Here is a 22644-nt window from a genome sequence, read left to right on the forward strand (position 1 = left end):
AACTGATTAAATCTGTTCTGGGAGGGTGTGGCTGGTCCGTGGCTGGTCCTAACTGAGGTCCGGTCTGCATTCGCAGCAAAGGCTTACAGAGGAAAAGGATAAAGCTGTAAGTGACCTCATGCTGAGCATACTCATTGGGCAATCTGCTACCATTCTAGCCTCCTGACCAAGCAGGTGACATTGCAGTGGGGCTGAGGGAACAGCGCTTTCCCCCTGCACAGCTTCCCCAGGGCTCTGGCTGGACCAGGGCAGGGCGGCTCCCTGGACAATCTGGGGGTAGGAGAGATTGAATTGAACCCCACGGGGAAGCTGACTTAATTGCTGTGCCCCAGCGCAGCCTGGGCTGTTAAGGCAGAAGAGCTTTCCAAACACATGGGCTGCATGAGTCAGATGTGCCGATCTGTTGATACAGGAGCTCTGAGGTGGCTGTTAAGGCGGAGAGTTGAACGAATCCAGGGGACGTGCTGCTGCGGGGTATGGTTGGAGACAGGAGCAAAAGCCTCTGGGCGCCTGGCAGTGTGTTGCTAACCGCGCGGTAGGGCAGTATGGAGGTGGCAAGGGATAAAGGAGCCTTTTCCCATAACTTATTTCCCTGGTTTTAAGGTTTGGGGGGGCTGGGGGTTGTTTTGCTTGTTCTGTCACTAAAGGGAGACATGTCACTAACAAGTTGTTTGTGTTCACGATATTAACCGCTGGGATGGGAGGAGTCCACTCTGTCACAGATTTCCTGTGTGATCTTGGGTCAGGTCACTCAGTGTCGCTGTGTTGCAACCAGGGGTGACTGCAGCATGCACAGCCAGAGCCAAGCTAGCCTGGATCTCGCTAGCCCAAGTGCCAAGAGCAACCGAGCCGCAGCAGTGTGTTCTCCAGTGCTGTGAACCACTCAAGCCGGTGCTCAGGGTACGGGTGGGATTGTACAGGGCGCACAGAAGTCTCTTCTTCCCTGGGCTTCACTGCTGTTGGTACCTGCGCTAGCTAGATTAGAGGTAGCTTGGGTCTGTCTACGCGTGCTGCAGTCCCCCCCGCCGGCAGTGTCAACGGGCTCCCTGTGTCTCTCCATGTGTGCAGTGGGCTGACAGCCCTACGCAGTGGTGAGCTGGAAATGGTTTGCACCGGTTCGCTGGAACCCGTTGTTAAACTTAGAAGCCCTTTTAGAACCGGTTGTTCTGTGAGGGCTTCTAAATTTAACAACCAGCCAAAAGCAGTGCCTTAGGCACCAACTCCGTGCAGATTCGCAGGAAGCCTGGGGGGAGCAGAGCGGGGCAGCACGTTCGGGGGCGGAGGTGGAGGCGAGGTGAGCTGGGGCCAGGCATGGAGGGGGGTGGGGAGCTGCCGGTGGGGACTCTGCACCCACCAAATTTCCCCCGCGGGGGCTCCAGCCCCAGAGCACCCACGGAGTCGGTGCCTAAGGCGCCACTTTTGATGTGATCAGTGGAGGGAGCGGCCGCTCCCCCTGTCCCCCCGCCTAGCTACGCTACCCTACCCCAGGAGCCAGAGAGACCTGCCAGATGTTTCCTGGGAGCTGCCCCAGGACTCCCCACCTCGCCCCCCAGCAGGTCCCTCTGGCTCTTAGGGGCGGGGCGGGCTGGGCACCCACTACGATGGCTCATGAGACCCTCCTGCCTGGTTCTGGGGGCAGTCAGGGAACAGGGGAGGGGGGTGGATGGGGTAGGGGTCCCGGGTGGGGGCTCGCGTCAAGGAACATGGGGGGTTGGATGGGGCAGGAGTCCCAGGGAGTGGGCCACGACCCCCTCATGGGGTGAGGCGGGAACCGGTTGTTAAGATTTTGGCAGCTCATCCCTGGCCGTACCCCACAGAGCTGTTCAGATACTAGAGTGAGGAGGGCCCTGGATGCACCTGAGCTAGGGAGACTAAACTAGGAAAGTCTCAGCCAATCCCGCTCTTTGAGGGTGTTGCCACAATTTTTTATGCATTCTGCAAATTTCTCCAAATTTGGCAAGATCCAGCCTCCATTCCAAGATGAGACTGAGGAGGGATTTGCTCTCCAGCTACGGCCCATATACAGCACTGCACCATCCTCCAGCGGCCAGGACAGTCACGGAGCTGCCTAGGGGACAATTTCCCCCAGTACAAGCTCTGTCCAGGGGTTTGTCTTCAGTGCAGAGTTATCCTGGGCGCTTACCCCTGTCCCATCCACACACACAACTCCTATGCCCAAGTGGGGTGCAGGTTTCAACTCGGCTTAGCTGGCCCATTGTGGGCCTTGGTTAGATCCCTGGGTCTGCCTTCCCTGGGGCTGGTAACCTGCACGCACAGCAGTGAGGACAGAGGCTAAACCACTGCAGCCCTCCAGTGCCTTCCCACAATTCCCTCCTGTGTGCCCACAAGGGCAGAGGATCCAAGAGCAGCTCAGTGTAGTGTGGCACAAAGAACTGGGGGCTGCCCCCCTGAAATCCTAGTGACACGCATGGGGGAGCGCAGCACCACTGAGGCCCCGGCAGGGCTTTGCAGCCTGGCTGCTCACACCCGGTGCCGATCCCCCAGACTAGCTGTGCGGTGAAGACACCCCGGTTCAGCCTGAGGACTGCAGTATCCCAGCTCACCAGAGGGGCCCACGGGCAGTCCTGGGGATGCCAGAACCGAGAACAGCTCCCGGCTATTATGCAGGAGGTCAGACAAGATTATAATGGTCCCTTCTGGCTTTGAAATCTATGCACCTGCTGTTGCAAACATTCACGTTTTGAGCAAACTTGCCAAGAGCTCCCTGCCCCTAGCCTGAGCAGCCTGCAGTGGGATGCAGGGTTAGGTAGACAACGTTCATTTGGGTCTAATCTCCCCTCCCCAGCTGGCTCCCCTCGCCTTCCAGACAGCAGAGGGCTGTGCCAGCATCTGGCCACAGACCAGCAAACTCGGCACTTCTCCCTGTGTACAGCTCCAAGTGCGGGGAGGAGGATTTTTACATAGGACTCCCAGACCAACCAGCACTGAAGGAACCAGTGTCTCCTTAGCAAGTGAGGAGGCCATTGATGGAAGGGGCTGTGCCATGCGTAGGGCTGCCCCACACCTTCCCTTCCTCAGCTGGCAGCATGGGAACAGGGTCCTGCCAGCATAACCGGTATCTGGGTTTAATGCTTTCCTCACCATTCCTCCCCCAGGAAGAACTGGAGCTCGTCCTGGACCGTCCTGGAGGGGGGCATCTTGACCTTCTTTTTTAAGGAGTCAAAACATTTGTCCTCCAGCAGCTTGGTGAGTTGCCAGCCATTGGCTACTGTCCTTGCTAGGCCCAGGTTGGGAGCTGCTGCAGGCTGCTCACCAGCACAACAATTTCCTGGCCCTTCCCCATGCACCCCCACCTTTCCCTGGCTTGTACCCTCCCTCCTTCATCACCCTGCAGGAGCTGCTTCCCGGGTACCAAGCAAGCTTTCTGCAAGGAGCAAAGTGTGCAAGCAGCCTCTGGGCCTGGCTGACTTGTCTCCCAGTTGACCCTGAAAATAGTGGGACCATAGAATCCTAGAATCTCAGGGTTGGAAGGGACCTCAGGAGGTATCTAGACCAACCCCCTTCTCAAAGCAGAGCTTTGTCAGTCGATTTGACCAGCTGAATCCTGCTCTGGAATCTGAAATTGGGTGACATTCCCTAGAGTATGTGGCTTGCATTCAAAAAGCCCCCTTCCCCCCCTTCATGTGGCTCCCAGACCCCTTCTAGGCGATGGATGCTAGTGGAGTGACTCAGCAGGGGCAGAGACAGAGCTGCTCTGCAAGGGCTATTTTCCCCCTCCCAGGTTAGTGTTTATAATAAGAGATGCAAGTAAATTACCACCAGCGACAAAGGAAACCCAGAACTCCCTCGCGTGGCCTTCGAGCTGTGGTCAGAGCCGCTCGAAACAGGGAAGGCTGCTCGCAGCGCTGGTGGGCGTTGTCAAGCAGCTCAGGGCTGATGTGGGCTTGCAACACATTTGGCAGCATTTTGCAGCATGGGGAAGAGAATGAGGGCAAGAGAAGAAATGTATCTGCAGGGAGCCCCATGCCCCAAGCAGGCCCCTAGCCAGACGCAGCAACGTCAACATCCACGCACGGTGCGGGGAACTCTTTAGGGCCCCACGCCTACTCCTGCAAACTCTGTTGCTGAGGGTCAACCAGGGTGGACAGCTGTACTCATGTCGTGGTGGTGGTGGGGGAATTAATAAAAATTATGCATCTGGGGAGCCCTTCAGTCCACTGAAATGCCTGATGCAATTTCCTGACTGGTGGACGATGGGGGCTGGGATTTCAAAGGAACCTCAGGGAATAAGGTGCCAAATCCCCACTGAAATCTAATGGGATTTGGGTCCCTAACTGCCATAGGCAGACAAGCCCTAGGGAAACTGACCAGAAGAGCAACTGTGGAATAGAAATGTAACTCTGGAGGTGGATTAAGCTAACCCAGGAAAAGGCCCTCTTCTTCTGGAATAAGAGAGTCCGTACAGGGAGTTAATCAGAAATAAATATTGCTCTTGCAATTCAAACCCTCCCTTATTCCGGATTAGTTCCCGACGTACACTTGCTCTGTGGAAAGTCCCAGCCCACAAGGTTGGAGCAGACAGACTCTTTGCTATTCCACAGGGGATTAAAGTGCCTGGTTATTTCACTGATATTTTCCAGTGGAAAGCTGTGTTCTATTAGAAAAACCCAGCAAACCACATGCACACCAGAGCCCTGGCCCCCCGACACAAAACCAATAACCATGTGCCCAATGCCAGCATTACTGACGTACCAGAGAGAGAATCCAGGAAGGGACATTCCTCGCCTTTATGGGAGCCTTCTGTGCTGGCCCCTAGCCTGTCGCCCCCTCCTCACCCAGATTGCTTCGGATGCGAGTTCTGCCCCCGCTAGTATTTAGCTCTAGGCTCCTCTAGCCGCAGTTATAGGGGAGATGCAGCTTCCATCAACAAAAGTGTGGTTTTGCTGGTATAGTTTATACCAGTTCGGAATGAGCTCTCCCAGCAAAAGGACGTTTTGGCCAGTATAACTGTGTCCACGCTAGGGTTTTTGCCCGGATTAAAATGTCATAAAAATATTGCACCCCTGCCTGCTATTGCTATCCAGGCAAAAGTTTCTAGTATTGCCCTAGTCTTAGAAATACTCGTGGCAATCTCGGTGTCCAGTCCAGGGGAGGGTTGAATTACATCTTTAGTTATGGCCCATGACCATCCGTGCATGCAGGTCTCCCAGTGACCTCAGCAGGAGGCACAAATTAAATAGTTAACGATGACAAGTCAGTTGTCCTCACTGAGCTGTACCCCTAGACCCTCTCCCTGATGTGATTACTAGGCGCCGGCAGAGTTCATTCTTCTCTGAACTGTTTCAGGCTTTCTGCAGACATCCCTGCAAAGTCACACCCTGCTTATGCTGGGGTGGTTCACTCTGCAACCACGAGCGGTAAACTATGGTTGTTTTGTTTCTAATGAAAGCTGCAATGCTGCAGAGGGTGAGAGAGTTCCGGCACCTCTCGTGATTTATCCTAGGTCTCGTGATCTTTGATGTTTTTCTTAAAGCCCCAACTCCTGCAAACGTGATTAGGGGTAGGGTGACCAGATGTCCCGTTTTTAAAGGGACAGTCCCGTTTTTTGGGAGTTTTTCTTATATAGGCACCTATTACCCCCCACCCCCGTCCCCTTTTTTCACAGTTGCTGTCTGGTCACCCTAATTAGGTGAGAATTTCAGCTTTCAGTTTTAAAAAAGGAAGTTTCTACTCTCGGATTGTGGAGAAAAAGCTGGGAACCACAGTCCCAAATGGCTCCAGCACCCAGAGGCAAAAGAAAACACCCCGTAGCAGCAGTATTTTAAATTCATGTTTTTAAGCCAATCAGAGGGTTGTTTTGGAGCCTGACTCATGATCGTTGCCTGCTTGGGCTCGGTGTTGTAGCAGATATGCTGCAGGCCTGATCAGCACTCTGAGCTGCCAGCATTTGAATCCTTTGGTCTACGCCAATGGAACGAAACCGTTTTAACCTCTGATCGGCTTGCTTCAGTGCAGCTGACTCTGGGCGAGGTGTCCTGCGAGAGGCGCTCGGTGGCTGGGAGCCAGAAGGCCTAGATTCTAACCCCTACTCTGTGTTCCCATGGCTTGGCCTGATTCCTGCTGGGCCTGTCTCCATTGGCCCATGGCAATCGGAGTGAGGAGGGGTTGCCCTCTGCCAGTTCAGATGGAACAAGAAGCCGATCAGGGTCCTCTCATCCAAGGTTCTAGCCACCTTGTGCTGGGTCTGGCACTGGGCTGGGCTTCCCTTTGTACCCGCAGCCACATTGTGTGTAGAAAGAACAGGAGGACTTGTGGCACCTTAGAGACTAACCAATTTATTTGAGCATAAGTTTTCGTGAGCTACAGCTCACTTCATCGGATGCATCCTGTGGAAAGTGTAGAAGATCTTTTTATACACACACACCTGAGGGGCAATGGCAGGAGGGCAGAACAGCACTGGTTGTACCTGCCTCAGTCTGCCCACGCCCAGCTCTGAGCCGGTGGAAATGCCATGGACAGACATGGGAGCCCAGCCCGAACGGCTGGTTTTATAGCCCACGTAGAGCAAACATTCTCCTCATATAGCCTCACTGCTCTGCTCCTATCTCCCAGGGCATGACCATCCTCTTTCCTTCCCCCAGAAACACCCTGCCATGCTGACCACACCCGAGCATACTGTGGATCTGCGGGGGGCTGCCGTGTCCTGGGCTCCCAAAGAGAAATCCAGCAAGAAGAACGTTCTGGAGGTGAGTCTGCTCAATGCAGCGTGGCTTTGGTGGTGTCCCCAGAGCCGGAGGGCTGGGTCGGGGGAGAGATGTGTTGCCTTGGTAAAGAGGCTAAAATGATTGGAAACACCAAGGCCTGGTCTGTGTGCAAACTGGGTTAGTTAAACCAATGCAGACCATGTGTAGATGCTAACTTTGGTTTAAGGGTGGTTTATTTTGGTTTAGCTGAACCCTGTTCCTGAACGACTTATGATTAGTTTGCATTACAAAATCACGCCCCAGCCGACAACTCTGCCAGCAAAGCCCCTGGTGTAGATGCAACAATGCTGACAGAAGAGCATTCAGGGTGGTTGTGTAGCCTGGCCAGGTTGCGGGCCGAGCTGGGAGACTCTTGCTGCAGAGATGGCTCAGAGATGCAGCTAAATACAGGGGGAGGCCTCAGTGCAGAGCCAGGGCTTAGGTCTGAGGGAGTCTAGTGCAAGGGATCCATCCACCCCTTGAAGCCAGGCATCTTTCCCTCAGGAACTGTGAGTGCCGAAGACAAGGGCTGAGCCTGGGCCAGCTCCTACCTGATCTGAGTCGATGGGAATTTGGGGTGCCCAAGGAGCAGAGACTTGAGCTGTAAAATTGCACAAAAGTCAAGGCCAACAGCAAGGGCCCTGTCACATGTTCATGTCTCAGCCCAGCCCACTGGTGCCTGATCGCTGTTGTGCCATGGAAAGTGTCACGGAGTCCCTGGGCGACACTCTGGAACTGCTCCCCATGAAGCCAGTCAGGACTCTGGGGCAGTCACCTTTCTGTGAGCAGACTGTCTTCAGGACACACAGCTCACACAGCTTCCACCTTCCTGGGTCTGACCTCGGAGCATTCAGCATCCTCTGCCCCTCCGTGCGCTTCCCCCAGCGAGTCCGCTCAGGCGGGGCTCCTGGGGAAGCCAGAGGGTCCTGCCCCCCAACTTCGCAGTCAGACGTGACTCTCAGCCAGCCAGTACAACAGAAGGTTTATTAGACGACAGGAACATGGTCTAAAACAGAGCTTGCAGAGAACAGAACCCCTCAGCTGGGTCCATTTTGGGGGGCAGTGAGCCAGACAACCACATCTGCCCTTCACTCCATGTCCCAGCCAGCCCAAAACTGAAACTCCCTCCAGCCCCTCCTCCCCTGGGCTTTGTTCCTTTCCCCGGGCCAGAAGGTCACCGGATTCCTTTGTTCTCCAACCCTTTAGCTCTCACCTTGCAGGGGGGAAGGGCCCAGGCCATCAGTTGCCAGGAAACAGGGTGTCGGCCATTCTCTGTATCCAGACCCCTGCACACACCGGCCCTCTAGGGCTCTGCAATGATCATACACCCTTACCCCACCACCTAGATACTTAAGAACTGCATAGGGGAAACTGAGGCACCTCCCACACTATTCAGCGGAAACATTAAGAACAGTCCCACTTCGTCACAGAAATAAACTGCCCTTCTTCCCGTATGGACCCTCTGGAGGGCTGTCACATTGGGAGCTGGTGTGGGGTCAGTTCCCCTTTGGCCGCTCGCCCTGGGGGCTGCATGGCACCTGTTTCACCCCAATAACTCCCACCCTGCTTCTTTCAGCTGAAGACTCACGATGGTTCTGAGTTCTTGATCCAGCACGACTCTGAGCCCATTGTGGCCACGTGGCAGAAGGTGATCGCTGACAGCATCAGCAAGCTGGTGAGAGGGGCTTCTCTGGGCATTTTGTTAGAGCTTTCCTGAGGCGCTGGCCCTGGGGGGGGGCCTGAACTCGGGACCTCCGGGCCAACCAGCAGGAGCTCTGGGCTAGAGTCCAGGATCAGGCCCCTTTGTTCAGAAGACCTTTTACACAGTCCAGCCCCAGATGGGCACAGAGACCCAGATAGGTGGGTTACGCACCATGCCCCCATCCTCAGCATTGACACTGGCCTCACCCTGACCCCCCTTCTCTGGCCCAGCTCTCTGCTCGGCCTCCCTTTCCCTTCCCATCTCCTGCTCAGCTCTGTCCCCTCCTGAAGCAGCAACCAGGTTTTGTCTTTAGGATCTGGCATCGCCACCTTGGGACTGTCAGTCAGGCAAGGATCAGCTTTCTCACGAAATTTACAGTACTTTGGCAGCTAGAAACACCCTGCCAGCCGCTGTCCCCCTGGGAGATCAGCATGGCGGGATTGGTTTCTTTCTTATCCCAACTTCAAAAAAATTGGAATTTGGAGCAGTTTCAGGTTGGCTCCTGCTGCTGTCACATTCTCTGCACTGCAGTAGCCCCAAGGCCCAGGACCCCAGCGTGCCAGGTGCTGTACAAACACAGGACAAAAGCCCGTCCCTGCCCCAAAGAGCTGACAGTCCAAGTATCTGTTGTGTCCAGACTGATTTGTGGCCCATCATTTGTGGGGTGGGGGTAGGATTTTGCATTATCCACTGTCTCCCTCCCAACCTACCCAGCCGTGTCTAGCAGGCTCCGGGAAAGCACCGCACCTCCTGCCCTGAGCTACATGCCTCAGAGCTCCTTCGGGGCCTTGATGGGACAAAAGCAATCTGATGCCATGTCTCCCTCAGTCAACAGAATTTCCTACTCAAGACGAGAACGGAAATGTTGGGGAATTTGGAGCCAAGGAGAGACTAGGAAACAACAAAGATGAAGATAAAAAGAATCCAGGTGAGTGGGTGAAATCTGAGCGGGGAAGCCTGCTTGGGAACAGCCTGGGGGCCCGCTCTGGTTCAGCCTCCAGGCCCAGCCTGCCTGGGAGCTGCTGGTCGTGCTGCCACCGAGCTCGTTGTCTGCTCAGCTCAGTCCAGGCAGAGCTGTGTTAACGACCCAACGTCCCTTGGTATGGTGCAGCTGAGCAGCAGTGTGGATACCCTAGTAGCGTACAGCGAAGGCAGAGGGCCCGGTTCTGTGCTGGGAGACGGACCAGAAGGCTAAGGGAGTGCTCACCACCTGGAGCCTGGGCCAAACGGCTCCTTGGGCAAGTGAGAGCAGCCTCTACATACAGCAGCCTTCGTGGGGTGGCTCTGCAGCCCCTGATCTCAGGAACCCCAAGTTCTATGGCTGTTCCCAACCCCCACTTGCCCAGGCCTTGCAGTGGGGTAGTGTAGGGTGGTTGTAACTCAGGGAAATTCTCCCCTTGCCTTGGAGGCTTGCGTACAGCCCGGATGTGCTGCCAAAGCAGGCTGCAGCATTGGCCCCATAGCATGCCCCACGCTGCATTGCAGGGCAAGCTGGCTGAAGGGCACAGATGGCAACATGAATGCGAGCTGGGTCCCCATGGCTGGCTCCAGGCACCAGCTTTCCAAGCCGGTGCTTGGGGCGGCATTCAGAGTCCATGTCCCACGGCAGCGAGTCGGCGGCGACTGCTTGGGGCGGCAAAATTGGTAGAGCCACCCCTGTGGGTCCCCCACCTGCCCCTGGCTGGTGTGCTCAAGGCCAGGTCACGTCTGGCTCTTTGGCTCGTCCTGTCGTGGGAGGGGGACTAGGAAGGGGTTCAGTAAACAGGAATGGTGCTGGAGAAGCTGGGGGACAACGAGCAGTGACACTGGGCACCTGGCAGCACCAGTCTTGGGGTGGTAACGTCCCCCCAACAGGACTCTCTCTAGCATGGAGTTTTCTTTCTGGTATAAAGCAAAGAGGGGCAGTGCAGCTGGTCACCCAGGCAGACTGAGACCAGAGGGGGGAGCTGGCAGGGGCTGGAGCCAGTTGAGGTGGACTAGACAGAAAACTGGGGGGGCTGCACAAAACTGCAGAAGTAAGGATGGCAATGCCATACCATGCCATTCTTACTTCTGTGTAATGTTTGGCCTTTGTGCTGGGAGGGGGCCTACGGGGAGGGCTAAGGCAAATATTGGGGTGGCTATAGTCGTCGTCCCCCACCCCAGCACTGCCCCGGGAGCTGGTCAGCTGTGGTGGCCGTGGGGTGGCGATGCAGAAGGATGGCGCTAGTAGGGGTTGGGGGAGGCCACAAGAAGCAGCGAATGGGGGGTGAAGGACGAGTCCATTTGCCAGGAGTTTCTCTCCCCCAGCAGGCAGGTGAGCAGAGAGAGAAGCCATGCCCCTGGGCACCCACCCCTGCTCATGGGATTCAGATCCCCAAGTGACAAGGGCCAGATTAGCATACGAGGCAGGAACAAGCTCACGTAGCAGGGCCTGGGTGTTCGTCCTGAAGGGCTCCAAGATCCCTGCCACAATCTCCTGCATTCAGAAATGGGGTCACTTCAGTAGAGAGGTGCTGTGCAGACGCCACAAAGCCAGGCCGTGCGGTCCCCTGCTCCTAGGCCCTTGCCACAAGGGATCAGGCTTCCCCCAGGGGAGAGCAGGAAATAGGGGACACCCTCTTCTTCCCCTGCTGCTCCACCCACTGCCCAGAAACTCTCAGCCAGACCCCAGCTCTCCCTGCCTGGGGAGTCAGCACGGTGAGCTCCAGGGAAAGGTGGTCCCTAAGCCAGGGTGGCTGGGAGTGGAGGGGAAACGCGCCTTCATTTAGCTGTGTTGCATCCGAGCATCCTGTCTGCAGCCCGTTTAGGGGCTGCAGGGGGAGGCTCCTTGTCTTTGCCCAGAACCATGCCTGACTCTTCCCTGCAGGGGCCTCTCCGGGTCTCGCGGTGAAACGCTCTCCCTTGTCTCCCGCAGCCTCCGGGCCGGCGGTCAGTAGCCTGGGCTCCGAGAGCGACACCAGCAAAGTTCGGAACAAGTTGCGAAAGCTCCTCCAGAAACGGCCCCCTCTGCAGTTCCTGCGGGAGCGAGGGTACATTAAAGGTACAGGCTGGGCAGGGCTTTTTGGGGAGCGGGTGCTTGCGAGGAGAACAAACCCTTCTTCCTAAAACCCAAAATTTGCAGCCACAAGCAAAGCTCATCCCCCAGCACGGCTGTTTGGGGGGGTTCCCAAAGCAGTGATCCAGGAAGCGAATCATCCTGATCCCCTAGCAGAGCCCCGAGTTAACTGCCTAAATATCTGGGTTTGTTGGTTTGTTTTTCAGACCAAGTGTTTGGCTGCTCCTTGCAAGCGCTGTGCGAGCGGGAGCACGGCACGGTACCGGGGTTTGTGCAGCAGTGCATCCAGACGGTGGAACAAAGAGGTACCTTCCAGTAAAGAGCAGGGGGCCAAGAGAGCCCCTAGCCAGCCCCTTCCATGCTCCAGGGCTCCCAGCCCTCGGGGGAGAGCAGCCCCTTCTGTGCTGAGTAACCAGCCCTGGCTACACCATCTCTGGTACTGCAGTCCCTCCCAGCGTTAGCTGGTGTCCCCAGGCCCACATGGGCTACGAGAAGGGGCTGCAGGCTCAGGGGGTTTAGCTTCCCAAGAAGCATCGCACAAACCGACTAATGGAGCAGCTAATTGCTATTAGCATCTGGCTCCTGAATTCTTCATCTCGAGGCATGGTTCAGTCTGGGTTTGTAAAGCAAGCTGTTGAGATGTGTCTGCACGTACCCTCCCGCCGTAAAAAGTAGTCCCGAGGAGAAACAGAACAGAAAGCAGCACAGAAGTTTCTAAACCACTTTTCTCGACTCTCTTTCGAATCTGCGTGGCCCTGTTCCCCTCTCGGTTTCTGCCGCCGCCACTGCAGACCTGGACCTACCCTGCTGCATCCCAATGCATTGCTCCCTCCCCCAAGGCAGGCTGCAAGTGTGAGCCATGTCTGGGGCATGGAGGGCCCCTACTGCTCAAGTACCCCACTGCATCCTACTTTGTAAGGAACAGGGCAGAGGCCCAAAAGAGCTTGGGGCCAGACTTCCAAGTGCTTAGCCCCTGCAGCCTGGGCCAGGTTTCCCAAGCAGTTTGGGTGCTAAGCACCCCTGGAATGCAGCACTAGGTATCAGCACCCAGTCCGCTGAGCGCTTGTGCAAATCTGTCACATCTTTTGAGAATGCTGGCCCTCCTAGTGCCTATGGAGCATGAGGCTCTCTTCACACTGGGCTTGCTTTATGTGTGAATCTCTGTTGCAACATCTCTCCAGCTCCTTGTTGGCATATTCCCATTGTCCAGCTGCAGGGTGACTAATAGGTCGTTTTGGTCCCTGGTCTAATAGGTTTGGACATTGATGGACTTTATCGAATAAGTGGAAATCTGGCAACTATACAGAAACTGCGCTACAAAGTGGACCACGGTAGGCCTGCTTTCAGTGGGTTAGCTGTAGCTTTTTTACCCTCTAATGTCTTTAAATAAACATGCCTTCGACTTTTTAAAATCTCTTTCTAATTTAGAAAGATGAGAAAATACAGGATCAGGTAACCTAGTAATGCTTTGAGAGCCTGTCAGTCATTTGTCACCCGACTAGTGTGTCCCCATGGTAAAAAGGATGTTGAAAAATTGGAGACAGTTCAGAGAAGAGTTCCAAGGATCATTCAAGAGCAGCCGTTTGGGAGTTTTCCAGTGAAACAGGAGAGTCCCTGGAGATCTCTCTTCCAGTTCACTTTTTCCAAAATGAAAATGTTCATTTACCTTCCATGGAAACTCTGAAAATTCAAGTTTTCATTCCAGGTTGGAATTAACTTAAAAAGTGTCAGAATTTCCCACAAAACAGAAATTCCGAGTTTTAATGGCTCTAGATTCAAACTCTGGAAAACCTGCCTCCTGGAGAGCGAGCTCCTTCAGCCTCTCTACCTAGCTTCCAAAAGAGAAGGCTAAGAGGGGCTATTTTACTCCCAACCTCCAAGGGCCGGCTCCCATTGAGACACCACAAGACATGGTCCCATTTTAGAAGAGCTCTGCACATTGAGCTTCTCCCGAAAGGACTGAAGGTTTCTGAAAGCCAAGGGCTCTTTAATCCTGCAGACAAAAGTATAGCAAGGCTCAGTGGGTGGAAGCTTAAGCTAGAAAACCCAAACTGGAAATTGGGTGCCCATTGTTAACAGCAAAGGTAAATAACCATTGGAACAACCGCCCTAAGGGTGTGATGGGGTTGGAGTGTTGGGGGTTGGAGTGTCTCTCTCTCTCTCTCAACGAGAAGTTAACAGGCTCAATGCAGGAATCTCTGAGGTTTTCTGATCGTGTTACACAGGAGATCAGACTAGATCTTTGTGGTCCCTTCTAGTCTTAAAATCTGTGACTGAGATCCTGTGCCCATTAAAGCCAATGGGAGTTTTGTCATTGACTTCAGTGGGGGCAGGATTTTGCCCGATGAGTCTCTGTTGGTTGTAAGAAATGCCAAGTAGACTGTGGGATAGATTCTGGGCCTCACACCTCAAAGCCTGTGTTTTGTTCTAACCCACAAAGTGAGGCCCTAAGTGAGCCAGTCTCCACTGGGGGCTGTTAGTGATCTTGCAGCAGTTCCTGCCAACTGGTACTAAAGGATTTGGCCAGACTAATATGAGAGAAGCAGCTTGTTCCTGCTCTGTCCCCTTTTCTCTTCCCTCCCTCTTAAATGCCCAAGGGTTATCATTTGAGGGGGAGGGAGGTGGTCCCTTAGCTGTCTCTTAGCAGAGGCAGACGCACCCCACGAGCACTGTGGAACCAGCGGGACCCTCCTTCAGTTGGGTTTGTAAGAATTGGGGTAAAAATCTGTGTCAAGAGTATTGCAGCAGTGATGGTAGCAATAGCATCTCCCTAGCCCTGTTCATCCGGAGGTCGTCCCCCGTGGATTACAGCAGCGCCCAGAACATCAGGACCTGACTGCGCTAGGTGCTGTACAAACACAGAATGAGGCACTTTTTAGATAGCTTAAGTGTTGTGGGCAAATTATCATTGAATTGCAGCCACCTCTGGGGTCACTTGCTTAGTTTTACTACTGTCCAACAGTTTAGGGGCAGGAAGTGAAGAAGAAATTATCCAATGGAAACTCCGGGAGGAATTTAAAGAGACAGTGTGATTACAGGAGTTAGCGATCCCTGTTCACTCTCTTCCTCCTACCGAAAAAGCTGTGAGGCTAACACGTGGTGGGAAGATTGGTTTTATATCTCACTTGAAAAGCATAGTACTCCCGCAGCACCGCACCCTTTGCACACACCGATACTAGGACCTTACCGGCTCAGGATGTGTCTACACGGCAGTCCCAGGTGTGAGTGCAACGTTGGTAGACGTAACTGCGCTCGCACAGCTAAGTACCGCCATGTAGATAAGGTGGCACAGGCTGTCTAAGCGGACAGGGGACCCTACGTACGGACTCGCATTGCTAGTCTCTGCTGAAGCCTGTGCCGTCAGGATCACACTGCTGTTTTCAGCTGTGCCAGAGCAGGTAAAGCTGGAGTGCGCACGTTTACCCAGGCGGCAACAGCACCTCCGACGCAGTGTAGATGCACCCTCCGAGGGAGGTCGGTCTGCTGCTGGGTCACCAACATCCCCTGCAGTTTCTCTAGAGATCTCCTGTCCAAGTGCTGAGCAGACCCAGCCTGGCTTCATCTGAGAGCTGACGGGACTGCAGGTAGTAAATTGTACATTTAATCCTCCTCTGTTAAACTCTGCGAGGTCTCAAGTGATGCAGAGACAACTTCCAGAAACTGGGCTTCACCAGAGAGGGCCAGCATTCTACTTCTGGTTCGATTCACAGAGATTAAGGCCAAAAGGGGCCATTTGTTCATCCAGGCTGACCCCCGCCTAGCACGGGCCAGAGACCCTTGCCCCGTCACCCCACGTTGAGCCCAGTAACTTGTGTGTGGCTAAAGCATCTTCCCAAAAGGCTCCAGTCTGGAGCTGCAGACTTCAAGAACCGGAGACTCTTCCCCCTTCCTTCAGTAGCTTGTTCCAATGGCTAATCCCCTCACTGGTAGAAATATGTATCTGACACTTCCGTCCCTCTTTGGACTACCGAAGAGCACACTCACCTCTGTGCCCTGAGCTTGCACACACGTGTGCAGACGCTTCACTTCAATGTGATCAGAGCCCAGGACTGCCTGACTTGACACAGATCCATACATGGCATGGAGCAAGCCCCTCCCAGCCCAGTATCAGAGTATTGGCTAATCTACCTTCCTCCTTCCTGCAGATGAACATCTGGACCTGGATGACGGCCGATGGGAGGATGTCCACGTCATCACAGGGGCTTTGAAGCTCTTCTTTCGGGAGCTGCCAGAGCCGCTCTTCCCATTCGGCTACTTTGACAAATTCATCACTGCGATAAGTAAGGGACAAGAGAAGCCACAGCCCTGTCTGACACCTGCAGTGTGGGTGGCGGCCACTCCTCTCCCCAGCAGGACCATGCTCATTTGGATTTCCCGAGCCCCTTCACGCCGCAATTCAGCCCCAAAGCCTGGCCCCATCTCCCCAGCCAAGACATAAGAGCAGACTCTGAAGGGATCTCTCCTATTATCATGAAGGGCACAGCTATGCTGTGACTGGGAGGTGCGATATCCAGTGTGGGTAGATAGACACGCACTAGCTCTCCGAGAGCTAGCAGCATGGACAGAGGCATGAGTGGCAGCTCGGGCTAGCAATCCCCACTGGGTACGTACATGGGCAGCTAGCATGAGCCAGCACGGCGAACTGGCTCTTTTCAGCGTGTGTGTGTGTGTACCTGAGCTGGGCAGGGAATTACACCGGCCTCGTGCAGACGCATGCTAAGACATCATGGGTTTCGAATGAGAATGCTGGGGCCCACTCAGCATAGACCGCTGTTCTGGACACTTGTTTAGAGTCTGGTGCCATTCTGAAAATGGCTCCGTATTATGGAGCCATCCAACCAGCTCTGCTTTCACAGCCAAGCTGTGATTTGTTGAAGAGGATGCATGAGAAACACATGGAAGGTTAAACCCCTCCGCAGTCTCTGTTTGAGGTACAAGGCCAGAGAGGTAGGCCTGGCTGGTTTGGACGTGGGCCAACAGACCCAGCTTGTGTTCTGGGCCTGGTCCCAGAGCAGTGGGCTGAGAATCCAGGCAAGGTTTGAATTGCGGTTTATGGGAGCATCTTGGGACAGTCACAGCCTTTCATGGGCTGCAGGGCAAACCGAGAGCCACACCAGAGAGAAATGATTTCTGGCCCACAGGCTGTCCTGGACCAGGATATAGCGCCAGCCAACTTGGGGGAAGATGTGATTTCTGTATCTAGTTACTTGTCAGACGGTCCCACCCCCCGAGTATCTGAGCACAGGAAGGCTCGGGTGGATTTACCCTTGTAACTCTGAGCGGTGGTGGGTCCCTGGGTTAGCGCTGGGCAAATCACGTGGGGCAGGTCCTCGCCCAGGGGGAATCGCTATAGCTCCAGCAATGCCAAGGCAATGCTGGACAACTTGCACCAGCCCCACATCTCTCTGGAGGTCACGTGGCCAGGCGGTAGCAGAGCCAGGCCAGAGCCCAGATCTCCTGAGTCCTAGTCCAGGGCCTCCCACCCACGTGCTCTCTGCCGAGGTGGAATGACCTGGTGTTCCATCTGGTTGTAGAAACACACGACCAGGCGAAGCGCAGCAAGTACATCCGGGACCTGGTGTGCTCCCTGCCTGAGGCCAACCACGACACCATGAAGGCTCTCTTCCACCACCTCTGCTGGTGAGTGCTTGCCCGGTACCCAGGCCTCCCCATGTGCACGGATCTTTGTGCTCTGATCTGCACAGTCCCCAGCCATTCGTGTAATTCTCCTCTATGTCTGAACACGGCCATCAGGAGCAAGGGAGGCCAGAGATCACTGCTCCTGCCTGAGCACTAATCCTGTCCGTCTGTGCCACTTCCTTTCCCTTGACTCTCATCAGCAGTGTTATGAGGTGCTCCTACCAGCCCGTGCCACCCTGTACCATGGTGCTGGATTGGAGTAGGGGAGAGAAGGCCGCACAGTGCTGACGGCCACAGGGGCCTGGTGCTACCCTTGGCAGGTATATAGGGGCAGATCTTCCAGGGCACGGTGCAGTCTGTGAGAGAGCCAAATCTAGTGGCAGGACCTTGGAAGGGGAGAAGGAAATTAAGCTACCGCTGGCTTCCTTTGTACTCACATGCCTTTCCCTGCTAGTCTCCTCAAGGGAGGGTGGTGATTTTCACCCCTGGTCTTAACCTTGGCTCCTGGAAGATCATTCAAAACTCCCCTGGCCATGCCCCTTGCAGGGTTCTTCCTCAGCTCGATTGTTGTGTTTGGAGCACCCATATCCTGTGGGACTCTGCAGACCGCTCCCACCCTGCTGAGTTTTAACAGCTCCTCCCACTGCAGGATGCTCATCCAGAGTTGGGTAGAAAGCAGGGGCAGGGGGGAATTTTACTTCAAGCGAAAACAAAAAAACAATTGTTGTCACGAAATGTTCCATGGAAAATGTTGATATTCTTCTTTTTCAGTGAAAATTTGAATGGCAAAAAATTATGTCCAAAACACAAAATATTTTGTGCCTCATGGAGTTATAATTTGGGTGTCTCGTGTTCCCGTTCTCTTCTGTGGGTAGGGGTCTACTTAAATCACGGAGAAATCACACATTTTTCGCAGGTTTGTCATGGCATAAATAGGAAATTTTGCAGATGTGTCACACGTCCACAAAATTCGCTATGTATGCCGTGACCAGCTCAAAAATGTGATTTCTCTGCAGCATTTCTCAAATTGGGAGTCCTGAACCAAAAGGGGGCTGCAAGCCTGTTTCAGGGGGGCCGCGGTATTGCTACCCTTACTTCTGTGCTGCTGGCGGCGACGCTGCCTTCAGAGATGGGAGCCCAGCCAGCAGCCGAGGCTCTCTGGCCACCCAGCTCTTAAGGCAGCTCAGAAGTAAGGGTGACAATAGCCTACCAAGCCACCCTTACTTCTACCTGCTGCTGGCAGTGACGCGGCCTATAATATAGGGTACAAAGCACACAAAAGACCAGATTTCCCAGGGAAGACCAGATTTCACCATTTGTGATGTGATTTTCATGGCTGCAAATTTGGTAGACCCCTATCTATAGGCCAAGCTCCCTGGTTGGACTACATCTCCCACAACACACCATGGTCTGCCCTCTTGAACAGGAGAGGCAGTACATCATGGGAGTCCCCAGCTGTGATGCATCATGGGAGTTGTAGTCTGGCTGAGGCACCTAGCCACAGGAGGAGAATGGGGTCTTGAGGCAACTAAACTACAACTCCCATGAGACATCGCAGCAGAATTTTTGAATTGAAATATTTTGGTTTTCAGGCGTTCAGTTTCCTGTGGAAGCAGACATGTCCTGTGAAAAAATTCATTTAGTCAAAAACCCAACTTCCCACCAGAAAACAGTTTAGATGGAAGCCTTTGGATGAGCCCTGGGATCACTGGGTTCCTCCCTTTGCTTGTTGAGCCCTGGTCCCCTGGCACGGCCATGCTGTGCTGGATTCACGCCAGGCGTGGTTCTGGTGTCAGCCCATTCCTGTCAGTAACATGTAGGTGCTGCATCTGTCAGCATGAGAGACGCCCCTGGAAGTTCCCAGTGACTGACTGTCCTTTCTCCCTCCAGCGTGATCGACTACAAGGAGCAGAACCGGATGTCTGTGCAAAGCGTGGCGATTGTGTTTGGGCCCACTCTCCTGAGACCAGAGACCGAGGAAGTAAACATGGCAATGCACATGGTCTTCCAGAACCAGATAGTGGAGCACATCTTAAATCAGTACAGCTACATCTTCCCAAACAGCTAAGCCCAGCGGTGAGCCAGAGCCGACAGTGAAAGCAAGGAGCAGAGTCCCTGGGATGGACTGCGGCGGCTGCTAGTGTGTGACACTGAATTGTCCCAGCCTGGACTACAGACAATGGTGGCGACAATCCTTAATGAACTGTCAGTGCTGATGCTGGGCTGCAGCTACCTGGGATGACTTTGTGCCATTGGCCACTGGAGCCATGTGACCAGTGGGCCTCCTTTAGAGATGGGGAAACGGAGTCAGAGAAAACAGTCACCAGATTGGTCATTCTGCACAACACTCCTGCTTGCCGGGGTTGGTTCCAGGCTGTTCCCCGGGAGAACAGCCCCAGGAGAGCACAGGGCCTCTGAGCTTTCGGCTGTCCAGCTGCTGAGAGGGGAGGGTCCACCGTGGGGCTGTGCACGTTCACTTTGCTGCAGGTGAAAGCAGCCCAGGCAGGTACCGGAGAAGGGGCTGGACAGCCTACCAGACAGTGAAGTGGGGACCGTGCTTACCAGCATCAGCTGTCCGCCCCATGCCTGCTGGAACTGCCAGCAAGAGCTGTGCCAGGACCCCTCCCCCACACAGCTCACGCCACCCCCTGAGACCTGGTGCTGCGGCATCCACCTCTGTGTGCACATCTGCCCCTCAGCCAAAGCAGCCCTCGGGAGCACCGCCAAATCCCCTCCCGCGACCAGAACAGCATGTTAAACACGCGGCGCTGCAGCACCTCGGGCTGCGTGACACCTGGGCTGGAGCCCAGCCGGCCTCCCTGACACCTGCAGCCATTGGGGGGCGGACCCTGAACACCCCCGAGGTTGTTTATAGTGCTGAGAGGCCGAGACAGGTTTTCAAAAGAGCTCAGCTTCCAGGGAGAGCAAGAGCAGCCCCTGCCCCCCGTGGGAGTGGCTGAGCACTCCCCATAAGCGCTTTGCTCCAGGCCCCCCAGCAGCGAGCAGCAGCGTAGACCATTGAGCCCCGGTCTCCACAGTCCCCCTCCAGGGCCATGTCACCCCCAGCCTCGGCTGCGTTACTCAGATGGGAGTGGGCTCTGGTGCTGAGACAGCTTGGAGCCAGCGCATGCCAAGGAGGGGGCTGAAACCAACCAACCAACCCCCCTTGAAAACTCCCCTTTTGGAATTAAAAGGAGACCTCCCCCCACCCCTCGCAGCTCCCTCTCCGCCAGGGGAACAGCTCCAGCTCTGCCTGGTGAGGGGCTTAGTTCAAACTCCTCTGGGCGTCTAGCTGTTGGTGGCTGCAGAGGCCTTGGGCTGTGAGTTTAAATGGCTCACAGGCTGTTTTAGTGCTTTGCCTGAACCTGCCCTGGTCTCCCTGCAGCAGGGTGCCCCGGAAGTGGCAGCGAGGCCACCCCGCAGGGCTGCCAACATTTCAAAACGTCGGCCAGGGCAAACCTGTGCATGAGGAAAGGGCCTGGGGCCTCTGAGCCCCACCTGGGCCAGGTCCTGCACAGCTCAGAAATACTTGCTCGCCCCATGGCTGAATATCCATGAGCCTGACCTAGGTCTCTGACTCCTCCTGCCTCCCTTTCTCTGCCTCCATTGCCAAGAGCATGTCCCTGATGGAGCAGGGCTCCCCCCAGCTGCTGCCTCAGGACAAGGCCTGGACTTGTCTCCCACTCCTCCTGCCCTCTCAGACCCCCCTTTTCTTCTCCCTCTCCCCATCTTCCCCTCTCCCGAGCCACCCTTCAGCACCCATCCCCCACAGGCACTGCTGCCTTCCTCCCCACAAGCTTGCCCCCTCGCCACTGGAGAATCATGGGAGTATGCAAGAGTCACGTTCATTCCCAGGCAAGTCCTCAAGGCACAAGTCCTGTCAATGCCATGTCTGTTATTTGTGTTACAGTCACACCCTGTTCTACTAGGCCCTATACAAACACAGTGCAGGCAGGGCTAGTGGGGAAATGGCCGTTATTTTCTGTGAAACAAGTTCAAAATGTGATGGATTTTTTTTGTCAATGTTTTGTTTCCATTGGAATTAAAACATAATGTGTTTGGTTAGGGGCTTTTTTGTGCTCCTGCCCCTCCAAAACACAAAGAAGGGGAGAGGAAAGGTGGGGGGGGCCCCAAACACTGACAAGGTGTTGTTTTCATTTGAATTAAACTGAATGAAAGAGTTTTTTGGTTTGAACTGAAGCGTTTTCATTGGCCAGTGTCAAAGGATACCAGCTTTCTGGGTGTAAATGTGCAGATTGTTCAATGAGCTGCATTTCACTGAGAAAACACTGTCACAATAATCTTTCACCCAGCTGCAATTCTCTGAGCCGGTCCCTGCCCCAAAGCATTCACAGTGTGAGCAGGAAGAGAAACAAAGGGGATTTGCTCAAGGTCAGGAAGAGAATCCAGGTCTCTGGAGCAACTGCCTGCATGGAAGGCAGAGAGAGGAGCCCAGGGTGCACAAGGAAAGATGGAATGCCAGTTGCAGCCACTCAGCACCCAGTTAAGAAAGAGCCAGTTTTGATTTTTAGAAACCAGAAACTCCTGTTATTACCCAGCATGGGGGACATGAAACAGGATCTAATAAAATGGCATTGAGGTGAGGGTCAGGAGCCATGGGTGTCATGCCCAGCAAAGTCACTTGCCCACTCTCTACCCAAGGTCAGACTAGATGATGATGATGATGATCCCGTGGGGCCGCACAATGCCTGACTCTCCCTGAAGGAATTGCCCCTGCTGGGCAAAGGCCTTGTCTCTAACAGTGGATCTGCTGGTTCTCTTCCAAATGTCGGGTTTTGCATATGAATGAAATCTGGATCGCCCATTAGTTTGTCTGGCTGTTCCTGTGTTTAGCGTGGTTCCTGGTTTTATTGATTAGCCAGCCCTGGTTGAAACCCAGCCAAGTACATGGTGTGACAGTGAGGAGAGCCACTAGTTCCTCTGGAGAACAGGAAGAGAGCATGAGAATACCAGCCAAGGGCAGGGTGACACCCAAGACCCAGTCAAGCAATATGGCACTGCCAAATGACAGCATGCCCCCAACCACGCCTACCCACCAACACATGCACAGAAGGAAAATCTCTGGAGTTTCTGTGATGCACATGGGTGGGCCCAAATCCCTCTGTTTCTTTAGATGGAGCCACGGCAGGGCTGTCTGTGTGGAGGGCAGCGTAGCTCACTGGATAGAGTGTTGTACTGGGATTTGGGTGACCTGGGTTCCAGCCCAGCTTTGCCATTGGCCTGCTGGCTCACCTTGGGCAAATCACATCACTGCTCTGTGCCTCAGTTTCTCCATTGGCCTAATGGGGCTAATAATAAGGGGCAAGATTTTTAAAGGTATTTAGGCACCCACATACCTTTAAAAGCCTGGCCCAAAGTGTTTTGAAATCTGCAGCTCAGCAGAAGGGAGAGAGCACAATGCTCTCAGGCTCCCAAATCCAGTGCCCCGGGTGAGAGTGAGTCTTGCAGCAGCTGGTCAAAAAGCAAAAGGGAAAAAAATCATGCAGAAAAGGTCAAAATCCATTTAGTTTCAGTTTTGGCATTTGACATGCTTGGTGAAA

At 54.4% G+C, this 22644-nt stretch overlaps 1 protein-coding gene across 1 annotated transcript in view; it reads left to right on the forward strand.

The window, feature by feature from the left end:
- Positions 1-21266, forward strand: part of ARHGAP27 (Rho GTPase activating protein 27) — a 74573-nt gene extending 53307 nt beyond the window's left edge. The window contains exons 7-16 of the mRNA XM_084615955.1: positions 3117-3207; positions 6603-6707; positions 8281-8379; positions 9235-9334; positions 11303-11428; positions 11650-11748; positions 12697-12774; positions 15589-15723; positions 16978-17083; positions 18974-21266. Of these exons, the coding sequence (XP_084472081.1) occupies positions 3117-3207; positions 6603-6707; positions 8281-8379; positions 9235-9334; positions 11303-11428; positions 11650-11748; positions 12697-12774; positions 15589-15723; positions 16978-17083; positions 18974-19151 (1117 nt within the window). The 3' untranslated portion in view covers positions 19152-21266. The remainder of the gene's footprint in view (positions 1-3116; positions 3208-6602; positions 6708-8280; positions 8380-9234; positions 9335-11302; positions 11429-11649; positions 11749-12696; positions 12775-15588; positions 15724-16977; positions 17084-18973) is intronic.
- The last annotated feature ends 1378 nt before the right edge of the window (positions 21267-22644 follow it).

This window comes from Lepidochelys olivacea (genome assembly GCF_965140295.1).
Source record: "Lepidochelys olivacea isolate rLepOli2 genome assembly, chromosome: 27".
In the NCBI taxonomy this organism is placed as follows: Eukaryota; Metazoa; Chordata; order Testudines; family Cheloniidae; genus Lepidochelys; species Lepidochelys olivacea.